Source organism: Argiope bruennichi, chromosome X2, assembly GCF_947563725.1.
Source record: "Argiope bruennichi chromosome X2, qqArgBrue1.1, whole genome shotgun sequence".
In the NCBI taxonomy this organism is placed as follows: Eukaryota; Metazoa; Arthropoda; class Arachnida; order Araneae; family Araneidae; genus Argiope; species Argiope bruennichi.
Window position 1 is genome coordinate 80,415,647 of NC_079163.1, and position 25,890 is coordinate 80,441,536.

At 27.0% G+C, this 25,890-nt stretch overlaps 2 protein-coding genes across 3 annotated transcripts in view; one reads left to right on the plus strand and one right to left on the minus strand.

Moving 5' to 3' along the window:
- Positions 1 to 1,206: 1,206 nt before the first annotated feature.
- On the minus strand, positions 1,207 to 22,466 carry LOC129960947 (myosin light chain 1-like). The gene is made up of 6 exons (XM_056074709.1): positions 22,227 to 22,466; positions 17,628 to 17,655; positions 11,824 to 11,964; positions 11,432 to 11,599; positions 9,745 to 9,831; positions 1,207 to 1,499 (listed from the first exon to the last, which is right to left on the minus strand). The coding sequence occupies exons 1-6, from the start codon at positions 22,227 to 22,229 to the stop codon at positions 1,450 to 1,452; spliced, it is 477 nt and encodes a 158-aa protein (XP_055930684.1). The 5' UTR covers positions 22,230 to 22,466; the 3' UTR covers positions 1,207 to 1,449.
- Positions 22,467 to 22,749: 283 nt separating this feature from the next.
- Positions 22,750 to 25,890, plus strand: part of LOC129960120 (N-chimaerin-like) — a 43,036-nt gene continuing 39,895 nt past the window's right edge. For both annotated transcript variants that reach the window (XM_056073258.1, XM_056073259.1), the window contains exons 1-2: positions 22,750 to 23,065; positions 24,796 to 24,867. In XM_056073258.1, the coding sequence (XP_055929233.1) occupies positions 23,044 to 23,065; positions 24,796 to 24,867 (94 nt within the window). In that variant the 5' untranslated portion in view covers positions 22,750 to 23,043. The remainder of the gene's footprint in view (positions 23,066 to 24,795; positions 24,868 to 25,890) is intronic.

Sequence of the window (25,890 nt, forward strand, 5' to 3'; positions counted from 1 at the left end):
ATGTATGCAGAGAAATATTAAATCTGCGAATGAAGAATGCTGGTACTTTAAAGCATAATGATGTATAATTTTTTTACAAATAATATCAATGAAAAGTTTTACATCAAGGTAATTAATAATATATTCATTATTGTTTCTGAAGAAACTGATAGTTTTGTTAGTTTAACGTCCCATTTTGAAACTAAGACCAAAGCAATTTGGGACCGATCTGTTAATTATGAGCTATGGTCTAATTACAACGACGATTAGTGGGCCGGGTTCTCCATTCTCTCATATCAATCTATGCTGATAGATTTGATCTGCACCGAGGACAGATATATAGCGAATTTTCGGAAGATAACTAAAGTGACCAGTTTTCTGGACTTTGACTTTTTGTCCTGTCTTGGAAAATATATTTCAGATTTAAAGCAAATATCACTGACTGCTTCTTTTTTTATTTGTCTATAAAGAGTTCACTGCTAAACAATAAAAATGTTTACTTAAAAAAATTAACATCTGAAAAATTTTCTTACGTAATGCTTATTATTCACAAAATATGGCTCCACTATTTCAGTGAATAAAGGCATTACAATTTTTATTTATAAAGATTTCTTTAAATATTGTTAAATTCAGTCATGATTATCACATGATATGCTTTATGTCAGTGGTAAAGTTACCTGACATCTTAGATTAGTCGGAATAATACTGAACTTTGACTGTTTGTCATGACTTTACACTCTACTCCCTCAATATGTACATCTTAGGTTAAAATTCAGAAAATATGTTCACCATACTTAAACCTGCGATTATTCGATATTGAAACCAATACTTATACCAGCAATTTATTAATATTTGTGATATATGTAAGATTAACGTTCCTTCAGTTTAAGATGGTTTGTTATTAGCGACCAGTGATTTAAATTCACTGATCACTAATAGCAACTAGCAATTATACACTAGTTCAAAATTTCAATTTTACTGAAAATATATTATGGAATATAATTAATACTTAATTATTAAAAAAGGTTTTTAATCTGTTTACTAATTAAGAAACTACAAATATTTGGGAAATTTGGTAACCAGGAGGATTAATGTAGAAGTTTTAATCAAAATAACAGAAATTAATAAGCACATAATTAAAAAATCGATTCTCCCCTTAATTTTTTTTAGGCATCTAAACTTTTTATATGCCAAAACTGATTTTATATAGATGATATACAGAAAGCATACGATTGAATATATTTTTATTGAGTATATATTAAGTACAGGCCATTAGATGATTACAAAAGTAAGTACAGTTTGTGAGCACAAAAAGTTCAATATTTTTCATTTCAATATTGACATATGAATTGAAAAAAAAAATTCTAAATTAGCAGTTTGATATAATCGCAGATATTTTAGAAATTTATGACTTGTGTTGATTCCTGGTTGTAAAAGTGATGCATTTGATTACCAAATAAATATAATCCATTACTTTACTTCTTCAGGGAAAGGTCCTGCCATAACAGTCTTTGCAAAAGCTGCAAGAAAAAAGAAGTGTTTATTAATATAATTTGCATTCTATACTAAGCTTTGATATAAAATGTAAAACAGTATAATGTAACATATTTTTTTTTAAAAATGTCTGGCCACCTCTGTATAGGAAATTTTGTGTATATTGAAAAATTACGCAATGTAGTTTTAAGGACAGTTATATTAATTTTCTGGTCAGCAAAATTTAATTCGCTCAGGTAAACTTATAACTTTAAAGATGCATTAACTTTTTCAAGTATCAAAAAATTTCCGAAATAGAAATAGTTAAGGATTTATCATATAGAATGATTTCAAGAACTAACGATCTTCTGCAATTAAAAGAAAGAAACACACAAAAAACAATTTGATTGAAAATATTAATAGAGAAAGTCCGTTAAAAGTGTAGAGATATAAATCGGTTTTACGGAAATAAAATGAAACAATTTTTTATTCTTTTATTTCCCTAAAGTAGTACAGTATTACTATTCTTTTACATTTCTCTTACATCCAATATGACGTAAAAGATATCAACAAAATTTTTAGTGTTACTATTATAAATTGGACTCAATCTTATTTATTTTCAAATTTTAAAAGTCACGATAAAATTCTAATTTAATTGGGATCCTGAGCGGAAAAAGTTAAACATTAAAGGATTAGGAATTGAAAAGAAGTTTTCAACCTATTATAAGCAATACAAGATTTTTGACATTTTATAAAATTGCAATTTGCATTAATGCATACAGACTAAAAGAATGTTCCATTGTAAGTTAAACTGTAGATTGCTGTCTTTTAAGTTGTAATATAATTTAACTTTACTTTCATCATTTATTTTACGAAGTAACTGCTTCTTAGTATATCTTTGAAATTTGTTTCTACAATAGTTTTCATTCATATATAAAATTATTCGTTAAAAATATTTTGTATAAATGAAATGTATAAAGTCATTTGTAAAAATGATAAAAATTAGTTACTGTACTGCAGTTAATATAGTTAATGTCTTGCAATTTTTGTATAGAATGAAGGCGATAGCTAAAAATTGTTTAAAAAACCAATTATCTGTTGTTATTTTTAAAAAATGCAATTCAATTAATTAATTTAAAATTGACATGCAAACCTTCAAAAAATATTAAATAATTTAACATTCTTTGAACAAATGGTTTTTTTTAATTCATAATATTTAATGTACTTTATTTAATTTCTTTATTATCATAATAATATTTTCTATAAGCAGCTAGAAAAATTGGCTTTGAAAATATCCTTCCAATGTTGAAATTTGTTTCAACCAATTTAAAAATCTATGACATCATGTGTAAAAACAAAGATAAAGTATTTGAGATGTAAAATAAAAGCCTGAAATCTATTTCTCGTAATTTCATGAAGTTGTCAAAAGTGTCAAAATTATTTAAATCCCTCCCCCATATAAACTACTAAATAATAATATGGAAGAATACCATAGCATTTTATTATCTATTATCTCAGAAGCAGCTATAAAAACTAAATTTATTGGTTTGTAAATTAACTGAATATTCCTTTTTTTTTATTACAATTTGAGTAAAGTATTGAATTGCTGAAAAAAAAAAAAAACTAATAATAATTTCTTACTCATCGCTGTGGACATTTGCATTTTCGAGTAATGAAACACATTAATTAATATAAATGATCCTCCTGAGCTGAATGAAAAAATGGAATTCTTCTATCGATCAGCTAATGAATTTTACGGTGATTAGATTACTGCTTTAATTAGATAAAAGATTTAAATACAAACTCATTTTATGAGCAAGTATTTGAATTTTTTATCTAATTAAAGAAGTCATCTAATCACTTCGATATTTAATCTTATTATATTTAATCTAAACAAAGCTGCTGTTTATTTCTAAAGATAACGTATTAATAATATGTTATCGATGAAAAAATGTTAATGACTTTTTTATGTCTTCTTTCTTGGGAGACAGGATAAGATTGATAAACAATCGTTGGAAGAACGAACTTGCTCAAAACTGGATACTGTAAAACCATTAGAGATGCTTATCTTATCTAAATATGGTAAGTGCGAATAATTAATTGCCAAATATTTCATTTTATTAAAAGTTTTGTTTTCTAGTTGAAGAAAATCATATAACACATGTCATAAAAATGTTTTCCGAGAATTAACGAATCAACATTATAAATTTTAAATAGATTCTTTATCTGAAATATAATTTCAAATTTAAGATTAATAGTTCAAGCGAGGGCGTACCACAACAAAAAGCATTTTTCTTTTCTAAAGACGGGCTAAACTTTACCGTCGTAATTACGACTATAGTTAACAGTTTATTTTCCCAGGAGATTATATCGCTTGAAATTATCTTGTTATATTCACATTAATGTATTCTCGAATATGTATCGCCTCCCCCGTAAATTTTATTTAATCTATTAATCTGAAATCATAGCTTTTTTTATTCAATAAGTTATCGCTAATTTGATTCAATACAAAGTTAACGGCAATTTTCACATAATTTTTAAATTTGCCCTCTCCTCTGGCTTTTGTTTTTTTTCAGATAGAATTTGTAGTTCTTCTCAATATTTCTGGAAAATTATTATTTGCTTAATTTTCTGCCTCTAATATAGACAAAGAGAATGCTTCGATTCTTATTTTAACAGAATTTTTTTTTCACAATCATTTTACAATTTAAATGTATTTAAACACGACTATTTTAAACTATGCAAGTTATGCGAGCTAAACAACGAGGTTTTTTTTTTTTTTTTTTAATAAAAAATGTTATTGAGAATAGATTTTATATTCCTCAACTCTATTAAACATTACTTTAGCTAAATAAATTTAGTGCTATTAAATTATTTCAGAAGAATTAAGTGTTTCGGTTATAATAATTATTATAGGCTCATTGCATTCACCAGACTTATTATTTTCGCTATCTCACAGCTACAAATCACTTCTCAATCTCTTTGACTAACAGCTCAAACATTGCTATGATCTTAAAAGACGACAGATGACTGCTAAACTTTTGAACTTAAAATGTTTATTTTACACATAATTTGACATTACTTAATATGCAAGCAACTATTTCTCCTTGGAAGAGCCAATGAAGCGAAGAAGGTTAAACGAAATATTTGCTTGAAGAATGCACAATTTTTTCTTATAAGGAAAAGGTTTGCAACTATCCAATTGGAAGCGAAAAAAGACAAAATGCCGCCGGAGACCATTTTTATATCAATCCTTTCTATTATTTTTTTATATTTCATGCCCTCCGGGACAGATTTAAATTTCCAATGCGTCGCATCAGCCGTGTGCATTGTACTTTTTCATAAAATCTTCTTTAAAAAATGTTATTTATTTTTCCGTATGCATGGGTTGTCTTCTTTTCTGTGTTTACATAGCATCACACTGTTTCCCTGGCTTATCACCTTCTTTCTAAATATCCGGTTGTCGGCAAGGGAGGGTAAATTAGTTTCAGATGACGCTTGAGTTCCGAAGCAAGCTGCTTTGTTATTGCAGCTGTGCGAAGATCTTAAAAACTGCAAAAATATGGCAGCGATTGCATAAATAGTTTATATGATTTATGTTACAATAGACTGAAAAGTAAATACTTTCTAAAGATACAAAAATTTCAAATACTTTCAAAACTTTTTTTTTTTTTTTTTTTTTGAAGATTCTTATATATTAACTCTAAGAATTTTCTATTGGCTCTTTCAATTTCCTGAAATATGATATAAAACAAAAACATGTTCCATAAAACTTCAAAATTGTCGTATATTTGTTTTAGAACAAATTAATTTCATTTTAAATTAAACCCATTTAGGAACTAAATAATACTCATAAATATTTATTCATATTTTTTAATATAAAAACACATACATTTTTTTTTTTTTTACTGGAGATGAATTTGATGAAAAATATATTCATTTAAGTGTAAGGGAATATCTTTTGAAACTTATTACATATTTATTAAAAAACGTTTACTTAAATAATTTAAAATAACATTTTCTATTTTTGAAGAGTAAATGAGCCACTGGATTTAAATAATTATTTTTTTCTTACTATAATAGAAACTTTTTTTTGTTGTTGTTGAAAATGAATTCTTTAACTTAAGACAATATAAAATAATGTTTTTTCATAATTTAACATCAGGTAAAAGGTATTATTGAAAAACTTAAGGACATCCAACAACATAAGCGTAATTTTGATGTAAACTATTTTTCTTAAGTTCTTTCCTTCATTTATTTATATTTATGTAGTGAAAGCGTTTGGTAAAAATGCTTAAATAGCTTTCTTTATTATAAACAGATTAACCTAAGCGAATGAATTTTTAATGCTTCATATATTGAATATCAATTGCAAAACAATTTGCTCCCTTCAAGTAGTCCTTTTCTTATAAAGGCAATACATTTTAATATAACGTATAATTCACTCAAAATTTTAAGTTCACTAAAATTTAATATTTTATAAATATTTTTAAAAATATTGAAATTAGAAAAAAAATATTGAATATTGATTATTTGTAGAAAAAAAAAAACTTTTCTTCACAGGCACTATTCAATTTAATAAACAAATTAACATCAAAATTTTGAAATTATACCGACTGATAAATCCTCAATAAATCCATCAAAACAAATTCTGTAACTATGGGCTCATTTTTCTTTCATAATTAATTATTCTTGGGTAACATAAAAACAGACAAGTTTTGAAACTTAATATATCGCCTAATATATTAAGTTTATGAAAAATATGCAATTACAAGTTTATTTTACTTTAATAATAAATCTCTCTATTTGCTGCTCCCTACTGATACCATTAAAAAAACATAGTTTAACGCTATTAAAGTAATTATCTCTGTGTATTAAAAAAAATTTGCAATTGAATATATATACACATAGCCGAATTAAATTCTGTAGACCTCAAAGCAATGCACGTTTCGGGGTCCTCTTTTCCCTCCATAATTTTCAAAATCAAATATTTTTTATTGATTTTTAATTTAATATTTATTTTATCATCCCCTGAGAAACAATTATTCTTTTTACAGTGTTTATGTATATACTTGTGTTTAATAATATAATCTTTGATTGCGAGTCACTTTCATAAAGATTGTTTTTTAACATCTTTCGTGTAATATATAAGTATATAAAGAATATAATAATATATAGTGAGAATATATATATTATTATATAAAGAAATTTTGAACAAAATGGTAAGAAAATTCCAGAGTCTTTTTTAAACGATCCAAATACTATATTTTTCCTATATACCAAATACTACAAAATTTATTTCCTTCCTAAAAAAGGGGGGGAGGGGATTAAAACTAACCTAGAGTCAAGAAAATCAATAGAATAATGTTTTAAAATTTAATTGATATTTGATTTTAATTGACATAAGTTCGAATATATGGCCTTTGTAAAGCAAATTAAAAAGCACAAAATTAAATATCTTCGAAACGCTGCAAAAAACTCAAGGTCTTGGGGGAATCAAAACTTTGTTGGGCCACTAGGCAGTTGTCTAGTTTGCTTATTTGATAATTCATCTCTCTATATAATTAACGAAACGATAAAAAAATGATCAGAATGTATTACTTTACGCACTTTTCACTCTGCAGAACTGTTGATTAATCAATGAGAAATAATCCTCAGTATGATTCCAAATGTTGAACTTTTGTGACTGAAAGTATACAACTAGCAAAATAATAATAATAAATCTGAATGAGAAAGCTAATGCCAAGCATTTTTCATTTTTCAGAACTGTTTATTTGGCAATTATCGCTGTCTACTGCTTTCTTCTCTTTCCGGAAAAAAATTTGCTGGTGATTCATGAAAAATTCTAAAACTGGACCAATGATTACGATACTTGCCATGTAAAATTAGTTTTAAATTATTATTTAAATGAAATCATTTTGTAATTTGACTATGTTTGACAAATTTGTAAATTAAATTAAAGGTCGTTTTTCTCCATTCTAGCAATTACAAAACAAGATATGAAAATGTTTTTGAATAAGATCCTTTTTAATAACCCATTCCAAAGAAAGATATGAATCGCAATGAGCATTAACTTTCGTCTAACCGAAAATATCATGCTCTTTTACTCTATGAATCACTTCAATACTTTTCTCTTTCACAAATCTTTTTTAAGAAAAGAACGTCTGCGAAAATAAGTATCACTTGCTATGCACAATCCATTTCGAAATGTCCGAAAACCAAGAGGAAATATAACTCATCGCCTTTTAAAAAATTGTTCTCCCATCCCTCCTTCGAAGAGAGATCATGATTCCTTCCCCTTACACATGCCTACTTTGTACATCTTCCAATGCATAAATAACCGAGCCACTCAAAAATGGGGTAAAAGTTAAAAAAGTTAATAAATTTTTCTCGCCTGTTTTCTGTCAACGGCAGTCTCCGGAATCGGGAAGTGTTTTCTGCTGATTCATCTTCAACTCCCCCGCTTCGATTAAAATAGCGTCTGAAGCAAGTAAAATGTTGCATACTTAAAATGCAGAGATGGTTTGTGAAGAAATGTTCCTTCCGCTCAGATATTTTTAGTAGGGGCAGCCTTTATCCAAAACCCCTCAAAGATTAAAAGTTTGGATGCCTTCCAAAAATATTAAACACCGAAAGGTCGCGTCTTTCGATCACCGAACATGTTTCGTAAAACGTCCGAGAAACTTTGGAAAATAATTCTTCCTATCGTCATCAGAAAGAAATTTTCATAGAATTTTATCTATTTTGGCCTTTATTTTTGAATTACACTGATTTAAAATACGAATATCAAAAAGCAATGAAAGGTAATTCGATATAATATTCTACGTGGACTTAGGAAATTAACTGAGCATTCCCGTGTTGACGACATTACTCCCCCTCTCCTTGAAAGCTATATAACTGCTTCAGACAAAGAAATAAAAGGCTCTCAGTTTGTTAACGTAAATGATATGATATCGAGTTATTAGCTACTTACTCTACATTTAAAAAACTCTTATAATAAAGATACTGTTGAAACGACTTGAATGTAGATACTATATAAGAAATTTGTTTTTTCAGTCACATCACAAATACTACACCATATATTGAATGTGAAAGGATTAATTTTATCGCGTTATTCACTATATAGAAGGTGTTTCTATGAGTCATATATTTTGTAAATCAAAAATATATCTTGAGAGATTTTTAAGGATCTTTCATCTTCCCTGCAGTTAATGCAACTCATTGATGTAATAAGCTCAGTAATTTTGGCTAGGTGAGATAAAGCGATTACTAGCATATAACAATTTTTGCGCCTATAATAATTTTACAGTGATGAAAATGATATTTCCTCTACTTTTCTAAATAAAGGCACCTTATCTACACCACTGAAAGAGATGTTTCAGGCTTGCTTCGGTTTAGCTTTTCTTTCTAGTAAAGTAATTTCAATAATTTTTTATAAACTAGTTTATAAATAAGTTACTTTTTTGTAATTGATTTTTAACTATGCATTGCCTATTACATATTTCCTCATTCTATTTACATCTTTAAATAAAATCTATGTTGAAGGCAGCGCAAAAAAGTTCAATAATTTAGATGAAAAACAGAACCATAAAAATGTAGCTATTATTAGCATTTAAGATTTAGATAGGATGAGCCATTATATAAATAAAATGAGCCATTCGATTATTGTTAAATAATTTAAATGAAATTTCGATACCAATCATATGACCTTTGAATGACCGACGATTTGAATATGAATGAGATTGCCAATTTGGTCAGGCATTGATTAATAAAAAAATCGAGTAAAATGTGTACCTTGAAAATTATATTTGGCATACAAAATGATGAAGGAAGAATTTTGTTGATAAGTAATGGAAGTATTTTAAACAAATGTATATTATCTTTATCAGGAACTTAACAATTAAGATAATGAAGTAACAGAAGGCATTTATTTAATAAAATATATTTGATCATGAAATAAGAAGAACGTTAAGATTACATTTGGGAATAAACGGAGAATTATAACGGTGGATGAATATTTTATTGAAGAGGGGATTTTTCTGTATATTTCATTCTCTCTGTGTTACTTACAGCAATGATTTTGAGAAAATTTTCAAATGCATTTAAAAGTTCAAAAATATTGGACACGAGTAAATTTAGTAATATGTTGCTGTTAATAATATAAATGAAACTATATGTATATAAAACCAAATCTCAATATATGCTTGTAACTCATATCTATTATCATATAAAGCAGCAGAACTTAGAAATAGAGGAATTTTTCAACGTTATAAATGCACCATGAGTACTTACGTTCATATTTAATGAATCCATCATCATCTTCTGTTCCACCGCATGATCTCAAGATGTCCTCACATTCAGCATCATTTAAACGTTCACCTACAAGAAAAATAAAATTGCCATGATAAAATTAAAATAATAATAAAGAATTATTTTAGATATGCGCTAAAAATTACAATGATTCTAGATTTTCAAGGATTTTTATGGTTTATTCTGGGCATTCATATAATGATTATGCGTGTTTTTGAAAAATTTATTTAACGATTCACACATGTTTATGCAAAATTCTGCTCAACGAACCACGTTGTATGTTTCATAGCTGTATAGCATATACAATTACAGAAATTCTCAGATACTAATGAATTAAAAATAAGGTATTAAAAATCTGAAAAAAATCATTAAAGAAATTATATTGTAATTCACTATTTCACTATTGGGTATTTGTTGGCATATGGACATTTATTTCCATTCTCATTGTACACATACGACGCTAATTTTTTTATTTTTTTTATTTTTTAATGTGGATGTTAGACGACAAAGTAATATCCGAATACTCAAAGTATCAGCTAGCAGGAAATTACTTCAACAATTTCCTCAATTGATAACAGTAGCTGAAGTAAAACGCACATCATTAACTAAATGAATTCAAATGCAAGCATATGTAGGAAATGGTTTTGTTCATCATGAATAGAAAAGATTGAAAAATATCACTCAGAAAAATGATTCCACAAAATTGTTCCATATTATCCGAAATATAAGTAAGGTAATATTCTCAGAGAAAAGATAAACGAACAGGATATAACGATGCCGAACTATTGGCGCAAACCGAAACATTACTGTATCTAAACAGCAATTTTTGCAACAGCAGACCTTTTGGATACCCATATAAAAGTAGTATTACAAATGACCTTCTATCCAAGGTATGAGGTTTTCTCCTTAAACATCTCTACATAATTAATCTGGAAACATGTTTATGTAGAATAATTGTATTACTTTTTTAAAAAATAAGGTTTATATTAATCTTACATTATTCTGAGAATTCGATTAACTCTTCCTATCGACTGCAGTGGATTTTTATATGTAAACAAATAGTTCTTTGAAACTGCTATCTGAATAGATATTTGCAGTAGCCGGAAGGGACCTTCCTATCTCTGGACCAATCACAAAGGAAACCGAAGGGGATAATCTGGAAATGGGATTTTTGCATGTCGAATCAGCCTTATCAATTGATCATGCCCTATCGAATGACTGTTTACAAAGCATGATCACTAAAGATTTAATCAGAACTTTCCTGCAAATGCAATAAATCTACTAAGAAAACACGAAGTTTGCATTCTTTTAAAAGAAAGTTCGACTATCGAAATTAATCAGACAGCAAATAAACTTTAAAAAAGTTATGGGGGAAAATTACCGCATTATAGATATACTCAGTCGCATCTTAAGCCAAATATTTTTTGTCTCTAATAATCAAAACTTCCAATAATTAGGCGATTTTAAATTTGCTTCTGTTTAAGATTATTTTTTTATTATTATTACTTCTTACTGGCATGCTACTGTTTATTATGCTTGAAGACTAAAATTTAATATTCTGCTCAGATATACTACATTCTCAATCGAAATAACTATCGATTGCTATTTGTTATTCTATGAAATTTCTCTTCAACATGCAAGTTGAAATGAACATGCTTGAGAAACTTACCTAGGGAAAGTAAAACGTGGGCTAATTCTGCTGCCAGCATAGTTCCATTTTCAGCTTTATCATATACCTTCAAACCTTCCATAAAGTCTTCTAATGTGCCGACTTCTTTTTCTTTCCTAATTTGACTGTAGATTGGTAAAAATTCTTCAAAGGTGAACTTTTTTTCACCTGAAAATTAATCGCTTTATAAGTTTAGCTTTATTGAAAATATTGTTTACAAATTTATAGATTCTGAATTAATTATTCTGTTAAAATACTGAAGTAATTTTCCTAAGTTTGTTGTAAATATTACATTTATGATACGAAAATTTATAAAGAAGTCTGATTTAAAACGACATTATTAAATAAATATTCTAGAAATACAATAGGTAGGTAAAATATTCTTCGCTGACCTTTCTTTTTGGTTCCTCCATTCTTTTCTACAGTTGCAAGGGTAGGCTTACAGTCCAAAGATCTTAGAAGATCTCCGAGATCCCTTGCATCGATCTTACCTTCTCCTTCGAAATCATAGATTTCGAAATGTTCTCGGGCCTCTGTAATTTTAAACAAGAAAAAAAATAGACAAAATAAGAATTCAATAAGATTTTTAAAATTAATTTTTTAAATAGTTGCTTTAGCTACTTTGTATAATGTTGTATAGATTAAGTGTTATTATCAGGTATCGCACCGTTTCAAAACGGGATATCACTACGACACCCAGACTAAATGAAATCAAAATTTCTTATGTGAATACTATTGAAATATCTTTCTAGTATGCTGAAAGTTTTATCATTGTGAAAGTGCTAATGATGGAATATTTCCTTAAATAACTAACTTGTTCTCTATTTGTGCTCCAAAATACATTATCGTCCCAGCACGTAATAGTACAACTTCAAACTGCGATGTCGACCCAGTAAATGAAGTCGACTGTTATATTTTAAAGAAATTCATGAAAACTCTTAAAATACCAGAAAATCCACTCAGCATAGCATAAATGAATATTGAAGTTCAAGATTATATAAACCGATTTTCAGTTATGAAGGTAATTAGGATTTGGTTACTAAAGGAGCGACAGTTCCCATGCTTTGAGTACAAAATATTATAATCTGTTTTTTTTAATGCAAATGCCAATTTGATAAGAAAACCAGAAAGCATTTAGCATAAAATTATTTTCCGAAAATCCAAATTATTTTCTTATTATCTTCGTCGATTTTCGAGCATCTATGGAATAGTCATAGATTTCAAGAAGTTTTCAAGAATTCGTTCTTTTGCAAAAATCCAGGATGGTGGCAAATTCTAGTATCCATTCTTTGTATTAGCTTTTTTAATAAGTAAATAATGAATAAATATCTCCACTCTCTCATAACGACAAACAGATAAGTTTACCTTACTTGGCAGTTCCAAATGATGATTCGTTTTTGTTTCGTTTTCCTAATAATTTGACACTTTTATTCATTGTTCACTTAACTATTCTTTTACATTGTATGCTATTTTAGAAAATTCTGAGAGAAAATACTCTTTTAAATAAGCATCGCTTTCTCCCTTTCTTTCCAAAATGATGGTTGAAAGGTACTACTCCTGCGTAATAAAGCTAATGAACGTCATTTCCGTTTCTTTCTGACAAGATGAATGTTTAGTGCTTTCTTAGTCATCCCTCCGTAAAAATTTTAAGTGCAGGAAGCTTCCAAGAAAAATACAAGTAGGTGATACACCGTAAGAGAAATGACCTAGTTTTCATTTTTTTTTTCCTTTGAAATCAATATAAAATTATGAGATCTCGCTTTCCTTTTATGAGATAATTCTTAAAATTAAGAAATGTTATCTAAAAAGTAGAGAGAAATGCTCATCCGTTGAGTTAAAATCATTACCTTTCAATTCTGTTATCAGAATTTCACAATTCTCTTTACTATTCGAAGACTTTTCCTCACAGAAATTTTATAAATATATATATATATATATATATATGTTGAAGAATTCGGCATCATGACCTAGTTTTCATTTTTTCTCTTGAAAATCAATATAAAATTGTGAGATTTATCTTTCCTTTTATAAGATATTTGTTAAAATTAAAAAGTGTTAGCTAAAAATAAGAGAGAAATGCACATTCATTGAGTTAAAATTCATTATATTTCAATTCTGTTATCAGAATTTCACAATTCTCTTCCTCACTAAAATTTCATAAATATTTTTTTTTGAAGAATTTGGCATTATGTATCGATTTTTAAAGTGACTTTGTTTATTTAACTTAATTATAGGTAAATCCAACAAAGTTATTCCATCATATAAAATTTTATACATGATTTATTTTTCTTGTAGCAAATATCAAAATCGCTATAATTTACGAGCCAACAAGTGGCCGATTTTATTGAGTAAAAATCGCTTCATCTCTGATTTTTTTAAAATTAATATAGGGTTAATCAGACATATTTCAATCTAGAGAGGAAACAAATTATTCAAGCATCATTTATTGGACTTACCATTATCAATTTTAATCAGTGATAATTTTTTCCTTATAAAGCTTTGAATTATAGAATATTCCCTAAAGTATGCATATATTTCACAAGATAAACTTTATTGTAAAATTATGGCTTCGAGAAGGGGAATTTTGCCCGAAATAATTTTATATATTTTCAAATATTGCAAACGCTATTCCTGTAAAAACTTGATCTTGCCTGTTCAATGAAAAGTAATTTCAAATTTTGTAATAGTAAACTAGTATTTTCCGTTGCTTTGAAGTAGAAGATATACTAATATTTTTAAGAAAAATCAAATCCTAACCTGAGTTTTAGTGTTTTACACAAGTTGCAATATTTTTTAATTATAAAACTTCTCATTTTGCAACATTTCATTCCTAAATACCTTTCTCAAATAGTTCAACAATGCAAAGTTCAAAACTGCTTTGCATATAATTATTACTGACTTCGTAATTATTAAAGTAAAAAAATATTTTAATAAAAGACAGCTATTTGTAACTTGGAATTGAGCAAATTTTTTAAATGGTTATCTGACAATCGTCATGAAATTTGATTATCCATTTTCTTTTATTATGCACTTTCACTAGTAAGGATGTGACAGTTTATTGTAAATACAGAAAATTATTTTTTCATTACAATAGAAACATTAAAATACAAAACTTTATTTCATTAATTATTTATCACAAGAATAGCAAAATCTTGTATTTATTACCAAGATTTAAGAATTAAGTAAATTTTTACATTTACATAATGATAAGGTATACATTATCACAAAATATGTTTAAAATATATTGATTTCAATACATTATTTTTCTTAATTTTAAATTAATTAAATTTAAATGTTAACTGGACATAAGAAGTTGTCAAGAACGCCACATATTTATTAAAATTTATACACTGAATATTCGTCCAATATTAACATTAAATAAGGTATTCAAAGAATCAAAGACGTGCGAATCTCATTTATTGGTATAACATAAATAAAACAGGGTTTCTCCTCAAAATTAAAAGATAATAAAATATACAAATACACGTTAATGTATTATAATTCCGTGAATAAAAATACAAGATTCAATGTTTTCTATCAAAAGGACAGGAAGAGACTGGAAAAAGGAAGAGACTGGAATTGATGTTCTTGCAAAACATTCTTGAATAGTTTGCTTTAATATTTCTATCATGAAATGTTTTCTCATTAAAGAATACGTAAAAATAAACCAGTAAATTTTAGAACAGATTAGTCGCTTCGTATAGCTGATATTAGAATTTGAATCAGAATCTGAAAAGGTGGCTATCTGGTCTATTTCAATATTAATTAACGATATGAAGTAGTCAACGTGTATCCATTCCTTGGTTCCAATTCCTTTTCTGTGATTAAAAGTTTTCACACCACGGCTGCCTCTTTTATATATCCAATCGATAGCTTTTTAGAATTCTAAAAATGTTCTTTTAGAATGGTCTTTGATATTCTTATCTAAATATAAATATTCGGAATGTATTGTTCTTTATATCCAGTTACTAGTCAATGCTAGTGACATATTGAATGAAGAGAGAAAGAAGAAATGAAAATCTAAGTTCTAAATCACACAAGAAGTAAGTTGAAAGAAATGGGTTTACTAACTGTTAGCTTTATTAATTGTGTATATGAAATTTCCAATGTACTCAATAGTTACATGTTTACTTTTAAAACTAAGAGAGAGCTGCATTTTCATGTTTTTAATTTGCAGCTTTTGAAAAATCTCGTGATCTTATCACAACATAAAGTACCAAATAGTACAATAATTTTAATATAATCCTTTATCGGATGTAATACGAAGTACAGTTTTAAATTTGTTGACCATTGAAACAGAGTTTTGCTGCCTTACAGTCACTCGTTTTAAAAAGCTGCCTGTACAAAAAATAAGCATTTGAGATATTAGAAATTCCTTAACTTTAGAAATGGTAATGTAACTACTAAGTGGGTGCATTATCAGAACTCTTTGTATAAAACCATCTTTAAGTATACCTCGTCCTACAATAACACTGAAAATATTGCAACACTTTCTATCCAACCCCTTGATGATGATACGGAAGGATGGCTGCTCCTCTTGGAGAGAAACGATAACTCCCAGATGAGATAAGGTGTGGGGAAAGGAGGTAAAGGAGGAGGTACCGTTTCTGAATCAAATTGGATGCCATGGTGAGATGAAGAGAGGATGAGTGGGAGAGAGAGAGAGGACAGAAAGGCGGATGCCTCTTAGATTCATCGTTGCCCCAGAGTAAACAGGCAATTCCCGAGGTTACGTGGTCCAAGTAGTGGAAGCGGGGGTGTTATCACCACTCGCCTAATAAGGAAGGCACGACAAGATCTGGATGAGGTTCATGAGGCTCTAAAAATGGCACGCACTAATATGAAGGACCCAGAAAAAAAAAAAATAAAATTTCCGAAAACATCAACATATTTGCCAAGAATGTAGTCAACTGTCTCAAAGTAAAAGCACGAGAAAAAAAAAATTGATGTTTGTTTAAATTTTGAATTAAAAAAGAAATAAGCTGTGAAGAACTCGTCACAAGTAACAGTCAGTTTTTCCTCGTTTATTTAGAAAATAAGGAGTGAAGCCAAAAATGATATTTTATTTCTTGTATTTTTTCCCCCTTATCCCAATAATCCACTTTGCACATCTAGTTTAATTTGGATAGATCGTTACCAGGTAATTAGAAGAACACGAAAAAAGTGTGATGTTCTGTATTTACAGGGGAAGTATCATTTTCGTCAAGTAAAAAGAACATCTGCTGATATGAGCACAAATAATCATGCAGCATTTCACTTCAAAATTTGTGAAAAAGATCTTTTCAAAGAAATGCAATGAAATGCTCTAGATTTCAGCTTATTTGAGGTACAAATTCTTTTAGATTATTTTTGTATTTAAATCTTAATAGAAAATTCGGGAAATTTCAAACTGCAGAAAATTAAAACCAAACAAAAAGAAAAAAAAAAAAACAATTTTAAAACTGTAAATGACATTACAAATCTCAAAACAGCACCAAATCGCTGAAAATCAAACGAGGAATGTTATTTCCAAATCCTTAATTTTTATAAACATCAAATGAATACCAGAGGAATGTTTTAAAGGGAAAGTAACTTCAGATTCAAAACGATTATTCGAAAGGAGACTGCAAATTCTATTTCTTTTTCTTTTTTTTTAATGTAACTTTTATTTTGAAGAAAAAAAAGAAGCAGAAAATGTTGTTTTTTGGATATCTGGGCTATTATAGAAATTCATTTGCTAAATCTATAACTAAGAAGGTTTCACAGAAGAAAAAAAAATTTCTTTCGAATCTTCTGCTGTTAAAAAATGATATTCATATATTTGTGATGGTCTAAATTTCTCTTTTGAATGCAGTTTACATAAAATGCAACTGTTTTATGAAAGAACCAAGGCACAAGCACCAACAGATTTGAAATTTACTCCTCCATTCCTAACAGTCAATATCAGAAAGTTCCTCTTGTCTAAAATTGATAAATGATATTATAATACTTTTTAAGGAATCGAATTTATATACAATGTTTTGGAAAATGCTATAATTTCAGAATTTTCACAACTCATGCTTTTCAAATAATGTAATTTTTTTTTACGTATCTAAAATTTTCATTAGTAAAGATTAATATTAATGTGCAATTAAAGCATTGTAAGGAGACGAACTTTACAATTGAAATAAAAATAGCTATTTCAATAAAAATAATTTTAAAGATAAAATTTACTTACTTTCAACTTCAGCAGGTTTAAGGTCAGCCTGTAATAATAAAAAAAAATCACATAATTAATTTATATCCATATGTGATATTTAAAATTATTTTATAAATTGTTCATAAAATTCTATGAATAATATTTTTCATTGATAAGCACATTAGATAACTGCTATCTATTTCTCGTTCAGTTAGATATAATTCACACAAGGAAATCTATAAAGCATATATATAAAAAAATTATATAACTTATGAAAAAAAATGAAAAAAAGCACAGAAAATAAAATTTTCTAGAAATTTTAAAATTGTTAACTTAAAAAGCACTCCTTTTTTGTATTAAGATGTTAAGTATTCATATTTCTTTATCTCCTGTTTTATAAACACTCATTTTGTGGAAGATGAGTTGACTGATTATCGATGAAGTAATTAAAGCATGAAACAATATCAACCCAATTTTTTAAATCACAATTTGGCAGCAGCTCTTCTTTAAATACTTCCCATTAATTACGATTAAAGAATTTAATCATGCAGTAAAAAATAAATAAACTTTAAAAAATTGTTTATTTTTTAGAATAAAACAAGGAATCAAAAAGCGTTTATTACGTCTTTCAGCTATTAACCGATGGAGCATTTGTAGGGAAAGCCTGGGCAGGAAATCTATAATTTCCGTTCTTTAAAAATTTCTTCTTCAATAACATAACAAGAGTAATTTAAACCGGATAATAAGCAATGTTGGTAATAGTTATTAAAGATAAGATTTAGTTTTAATTGTTGAAAACTTATGAGAGAGAGAGAGAGGAAGGCAGAAAAAGAGAAAGGTGAAAAATTCGTAAATTAATGTTCACATATTTGTAAGTGAAGGTGGAGAATTTCGAATTCTAGCGGGTTCAAAAGCATTCGGGTCTTCGTTTTCCGACTAATAGAGGAACATATAAGCTTATATGTAGAGAAAAACTTTTCAAAATAGGTTGCAACACAAGTAGAAGTAAAATAAATTTTAATCAATAATTCAATTCAGGACACATTAATCAAGTTTCGGGGGGAGGTCTTTCTTTTTCTTATTTTTTATAAATATAATTATCTTAAACAAGCAAGCAATATATATATATATATATATATATGCATTTGAAGCAGGATATTATAAGTAATTATCATGGGCTCAAGAAGGAATATCAGGATTTAGTTTCAATAACAACCTAGTTTATGCACATACGTAAACAATTTTTTTTAAATCAAGTTTTGGAAGACATGCCATATATTCTGTGATTTTAAGCCATAAATAAAATTCAGTGGCAGTAAACTTATGAAACGATGCGTTTATGTAATTATACACTTTTATGCCGGAGAGTCACCTCGGGAACGATGATGAAAAGCTGTCGTGTAAGTAAGCAAATCCCCGGCTTTTAGGCAGCACAATAATCATATTGTGGGTATTTAACGACTTCACAACTGATGACAGTATATATGATTAATACATGTACGAAAAACTTGTAATAATTTGCATCGTTCTCAGCACTCGTGCTGTTAACCATAGTGGTCTGATAATATAGTTTTCTACTTCACTTAGGATTGGATCTTTTAGGCTTTTGCATTTAAACGAATCATTTTTACCCAAAAGAGGCTTTAATATATTATATTATCTACATGAAATGCTCACAATCCAGATTAAAGTCCTCCCCATAGAGTTATTATGTAGTAAATCGACCAATTATTATAGATAAGATATTTTCTATTGATAAAATTTTAAAATTAAGAAACTGGTAGATGAAATAAAGAAAATTCTCTAGCTACATTATACTTGTTATATAGAATAAACTTTAGTTATGTAGAGAATGTTCGTATAAAATTTTCATGTTGTTCTTTGTAACTTCCTTATTATCTAAGAATCACTTTTATACAAAAAGCCGCATGGTTAGTAAATGAACCAGTTTACGAAATAATATCCATAGAGAAAGGAATAATTAAATTTTCATAGACACAAAAGGGTGTATAAAAAAAAAGACAATTTTTATTAATAAAAAGATTTATTAGTAGAGACAAAATTTATAACGGAATTTTACTATTTTCCGAGGGGGAGGGTAGCTATAGCAAGATTATAAGTTAAAATTTTCTTATTTTGTCGCTCTGGAATGTTAAGGAAAATTAATATTTCTAACGAAGAGCTCCATCTGAGGCCATCTCCCCGATATAATATTAATTTTAAATTTAATTATGGATTATCTTCAAAAATAGGATAAACAAATAATATGTTGATATTTTGGAATACTAGGAAAATATTGAGTTTTAATTATGCGCGTTTTATGTATTTATTTACTCTTTTCTTTTAATTTTCACGTTTTCAGGGAATCTCTAAAATTGTGAAAATGCAGTCAGATATTTTTCCTGCATTCAAGCTGATAAATAAAGTACTGATGAAAGAAAATAGACAAGCAGAGAAATTTTCGTCTTCTGTGGAGGCTTGCTCCAAAAGTAAAAAACTTATTAAAGTTCGCTCATAAATACAAAATTAAGTTATGGAGTATGAATTAAATACCTAACCCAAACTTCATATCTGCAAAATACCAAGCTTTACATTGAAAGTAATGCTTGATGAATGCGCATTATCGATTTAATATGAAAAAGATCTATCAAAACTTCTATTTCACTTAACAGCAAAATATCGCATGACGATATAGTTTAATTCTACGTTTTTAAGTTACAAAATTAATATTTCATTGATAAGCAACGACAAAACAAAAATGAATTAAGTAGTCTGTTCACTTTAAAGAGGGAAAACCAAAAAATGTAATTCGTTTCGTAACTAAGCAGTTTCATAATAACTACCAAAATTTCAGATAAAAAGAAATATTATTTGAATATTCAGTAATCATGCTATATAAGATAACTTAGTATTCATCTTGATAAACGTGTATTACTTTTTAAACCATAGATTTTTCGTTACAATCGAAGGAATATATTTTGAACATAACTTATTTGTTATTTAAAGCAATCTATTTTGTTAACAGTTTATATTTATTCTTTTCAAACCAAACTGAATTGATATAAGCATAAATTAAGCCATACCAGAGAAATGTTATGTCTGAATATCGTATGTTGTGTTAAAATTAGTTTGATTCTTTTTTTTTTTTAAGGAAAACTGAACTGATTTATTTTAGGCGAAAGTGAAAAGATGTTACATTAAATTTTGAAAAAATTTCAACCACCCATGGTTACAAAAAAAAAAAAAAAAAAAAAAAAAAAGGTCAAATCATTCTGAGTGCCTATATCAATATTTTAAAAAATCATTTGCACCATTCAAAATGCTGATCTCTGCGAGCAGTTAATAAGGGAAGGAGGATGATTATTCGAAGAATGCTGCATTTTTGCAATGATTGGTTAATTTTTCTTTGCTACTGAAAAAAAAAAAAAAAAAACTTATTTATCATTTAAAATTTGACATTGCAGAGAAAATTTTCAAAGATAATTTTCATTTTCTATAAATTGTACTAGGAAAATTTCGAAGGTTTGAAAATTATATCGCTAAGTTAGCATTAAATAAGTGAACAGCTTATGAAATAGAAAATAATTTGATCAAAATTATCGAAATATTTAGATAATAATATTAATAATTGGAATTAATTTTTGGTTTACCGAATTTTCTTAAATTACGAATCATAAAATTTTCTCACTATTATTTGATATTTTGGAGGTATCCAAGACAATGAATTTCATTCTGTTTTAAAATAATGTGTGCTAATAACTTTTTTGTGCTTTTAACATCCTTTATTAATTTTTAATACGTTTGATACAAAGTTATAAAATCGCAATAAATTTGCAGATTAATCTGATTTATTATTAAATCTATGAATAAATTTCTTGTTAATTAATTTTTTGGAAAAAACAATTCAATGGCTTTAATTTTGTATTGAATTCTTTCTCCCCACTTGATAAAAAATAAAAAGGAACCAGCTAAATTAATGAATAGAATTTTTTATTTAAAAATAAACAAAGCACTTGATAAAGCTCAAACATTATTTAATTCTTCCATGAGAGGAAGAACAAACATTAGAAATCATTAGAAATTGCATTTTCAAAATAGTTAACAATTTTTAAATGTTGGTCTATGAATTCCAAAACTTGGAGAATATGCAACTAAGTTCAAAAGAAAAAAGCGGAATCTAAAAATATATTAAAATTTTCACTTCCAAGTAGAAAATTTCAGTTAATGAACAAATGAATATTTTTTGGTAAACTTTCATAAAACTAAACAAAAAAGTAAGATTAAATAAGAGATCAAAATCTCCAGTTTTTATATTTTACAAATATATTTCCTACTAATTAAAATTATCATTTTTTGAAATAGCTTTTAACAGAAAAAAAATCATAAAATTAATTATCTTAATTTATTTCTTAATATTGAAAAGAAAACATATTTTCATTTGATACATAAATTTTTACAAGTATTTTCGAACTATGTAATTTTTTTCAAAAATATAAATTTGAAGGAACAGTGGGGACTTAGATGAAATCGAAACTTGTGGTAGTAATTTTTCTCTCCTTTTTTAAGCGTGGAAAATATTTCGCGCAACAAAAGTATTTTATCATGCAAAGTTAAGTAGAATAGTAAGTCTGAACTTACCATGGCACTCAAGAAATATCCTTTCTTGCGGTCTATGCACAAAAATTTTAAATGACGGGGAAACCGCTCCAAAAATTTCGAATTATATAGTATTTTAGTCGGTTTACTAAAGAGGGCGCAACAGTGTTCTAAATTAACAAAAAATAAATGGACTTCATTTTTTGTTGATTGTATCTCCGTTAAGATGAATAATTTTATGAGAAAATTTAAAACTCGTAATTTTAAGGAATTACCATTTTTTAATCATATTGGAAATAATCTGCGGTACATCTGTGACGCAAACTTTTAGGGTTTCGTTTTTAACACTCTATTGCGGTTTTGGCGTATTTAACAAATTTTCATATTATTTTATTTAAGAAAGCATTTATTTTTTTATGTTACTCGTAAACTCATGAAAAAGAGTAAATTAATACAACTTACAACTAATAGATTGTATTTTCTATATAAATAAATTAATTTCATTACATGATATCTTTTTTTAAGACATTGGCGTCCAGTTAGCTTCTATGGTAACCCAGCTGGCGGAAAATGGAGTTCATGCCGTATTACAGAACGTAGTACACCGGATGGATAGATATGTTGTCAGCTAGTATTAAAAACATTAATGAATGAGTTTCGAAATTTAGTCTTAATGAGATGACAAAGCTGATTTGTTAGTGTATTTAATTGCCAAAGTCTTCCTCGATCTTATAATATCGTTTTGTTTACTGTGTCTATCATTTTGTATGAAGAACAAGATTTTATCGAAATACCACTGCAAACTTAAATGTTTGCAAATTAACAAAATAGCAAATTAAACTAATTTGAATCTCGAATAATGGCAGAAGTGACCCATTCAGGTAAATGTATGCTTAAAAAGAAATTAAGACGCTTTTTTAATATGTTTACATATGATCGATGCATTGTCACACGAATCGGAAATTATTTCATTATCTGAATCTTTTAATAATCTAATTTTAATCGTTTTTTAAATATTTAAAAAAACTCACGACATTAAATGAGTAACGGTTAATATTTGGTAATTTAATAAACTTTATTATGTATGCTCTTTAAAATCACATTATCATTTTTTAAGCAATACTATGTTACAGTGCATCATATAGTATTTTGTTTTTGTAAAAGAATGTATGAAATGTTTTAGAACCTCCAAACCTATGAAAAAAAAAAAAAAAATGCACACATAATAAGTTAATTGGGAAGTGATTTTAAACAGCGTTCAGCCACATTTTTCCAATAAATAAGTTGTTATTGTTAGGAATAATTTATTATTTTACATGTATTGCACTTACTCTCAATTTTTTAAATATCAGTTAAATATAATTTAAAACTATTAATGCTATAAAAAATTTATAGTAAATAAAAGAAAATCGTTTGTCTTTTTTATCAATATTCTTGAATTTTTCTGTGCAGTAAACTTCCTTTAAAAATGTTATTGATTCTCAGATTAAAATTCATTGACATGATTTTTATTTTACTTGGAATAGCTTTCAGATTAGGTCTTTTTTTTTTTTTTTGTTTATTTGTTTAAATGGAAAAAATCATTAATTTTTTTAGTAAAATTAAACGGTATGTGTATGATGGAACATTATATTTTATTTTCAAAATAACTATATAAATTTTCAGTGTTGAATTTAAAACTATTTAGCTCTTTTTATGAAAGTTTTATCATTAAATTCTAAATCGCATTCATTAAAAATCTTGTTTAGACTACTGTCTGTCAGGTTCTTTTTTTGATGTTTTAATGCATTTCAATTTCTTTGTATGGTATATTTTTCTTATTGCTTAGAAAGATCTGAGAATTTTTTAATATTGACAAACATCCATATGAATGATACAAATTTTTTCTTCATGAAAAGTAGGGATTTCTTATTAAAAATATTTTTAAATATTGTATGTTTTTATTTAATTCTTCATGTTCTCTTAAGTATAAGCATGCTTGTTTTGATTTCAGTTTTTCTTATATTGCTTTGGAAAATTTTAAGAATATAATGAAAGTGCTTATTTATAGTTACATCTACACAAGAAATTCCTAATATTCCAAGACATCAATTTTAATTTACTTAAACAGTTTGAGAAAAAAAAGAAAGATTAGTGTTATTTTTTTAAATCTCTATTATTTGAAATTTTAGCACAGTGTGATTAATGGTATATGGTTAGATCTATCTCGTCCATTATAAAATTCAACCATATAAACAAGTGAGTGTATGTATTATAGTTTTCAATTAGAGGGAAAATATAATAAGTAGTTTGTTGTTCATTGCTAAATAATTTATACTGTTTCTGTCATTTAAATTTATTCATATAATTACGTTATACAGACTAGCATAACAATGAAGTTTCCATTTATTACTGCGATATATATACACACATTGTGCATTAAATAGTGGGGCAGACCTTTTTTTTTTTTTTTTATGTATATATATAGTTTCAAGACATTGCTAAACTTGATGTGAAAGCATAGCATAATCTTATTAACTTTTCTATTTAAAAAATTTTTTTATGGGTTTTAGGGTTTCATATATGTCTAGAAAAAATATACTTAATTTTTTCATTATTTTTACATTCACAGTGGTTTTCTCATCTGATGGACAGTGGAGGAACAGACCACCCAGCAAAATACCATCTTTGTGGAAGTCTTACTGTAAGAATATTTTTTTATTAATAAAACGTATTGTGTGCAGCTAGCAATTTATCATATTTAATGAATCTTCATGTATTTTTTATTCAATTATGTTATATTTAGCTTTGAATTTTGATGTTACATCTTCAATTTGTTACTGCTGTTTTTTAGCAAATGATGCAAGAAGCTTAAATTTTTTTAATGTGTTATAGGAAAACTGGTTTTTTTTTTTTTTTTTTTTTTTTTTTTAAGTCACTATGAAGTGTTAAAGCACATAAATAAGGCTCTAGTTTGAGTAGAAAATTGGCTTTAAAAATGTGTTAACCGTAAAGATCTCTTATGATTAATTTAGGACATTTTAAACTTATTTGGACTTGAGGTACCCCATGTCAGATGATAGTAAATTGAATAAATAGTGACCCTATTTTCAACTCAAAATTTTTTTTATGACTCTGAAATTGGAAAATATAACAAAAATGTTTTGGATGAGAATGGTAGTGATAAAAAGTAAATTATTCAATTTAAAATAACATTTTAGCTATTTATAATCAGAATTTTTAAGTTCATCTTTTTTACTTATTTATTTATTTTTGTGCAAAAATATGAAAAATTCTGAAAAGTATCATTTAAAATGTTTTGCAACCTTAATATTTTACTTTTCTAAACACCTCTTGGGGGTTGTAACTTATAATTTGAAAAGCCTTGATGTAAATATGTGTTTGAGATTTGAGTAAAATAATGCTACTGAGTATTCATTTTATTTTTGCTTGTAAAATTTTTAAAATTGAATTTGTATGTGTTTAAAATTTTTAAAATTTACAACTGAGTTTAATAGATACCAAATTTAGATTGTGGAAAGCTGAACTGAAAATTTAATGATGTTTCATTATTTTTAATCTATTTTTAAGGTTAAAAAAATGTGGATGTTGGAAATACTCTGTATTTAAAATTTAATGAAAGGGTATTAGCATAGTAAAACTGTACTGGACATATAGTTTAATTTTATTTATTTATTTTTTCCCTTATGGGATTTTTCTAAACAGT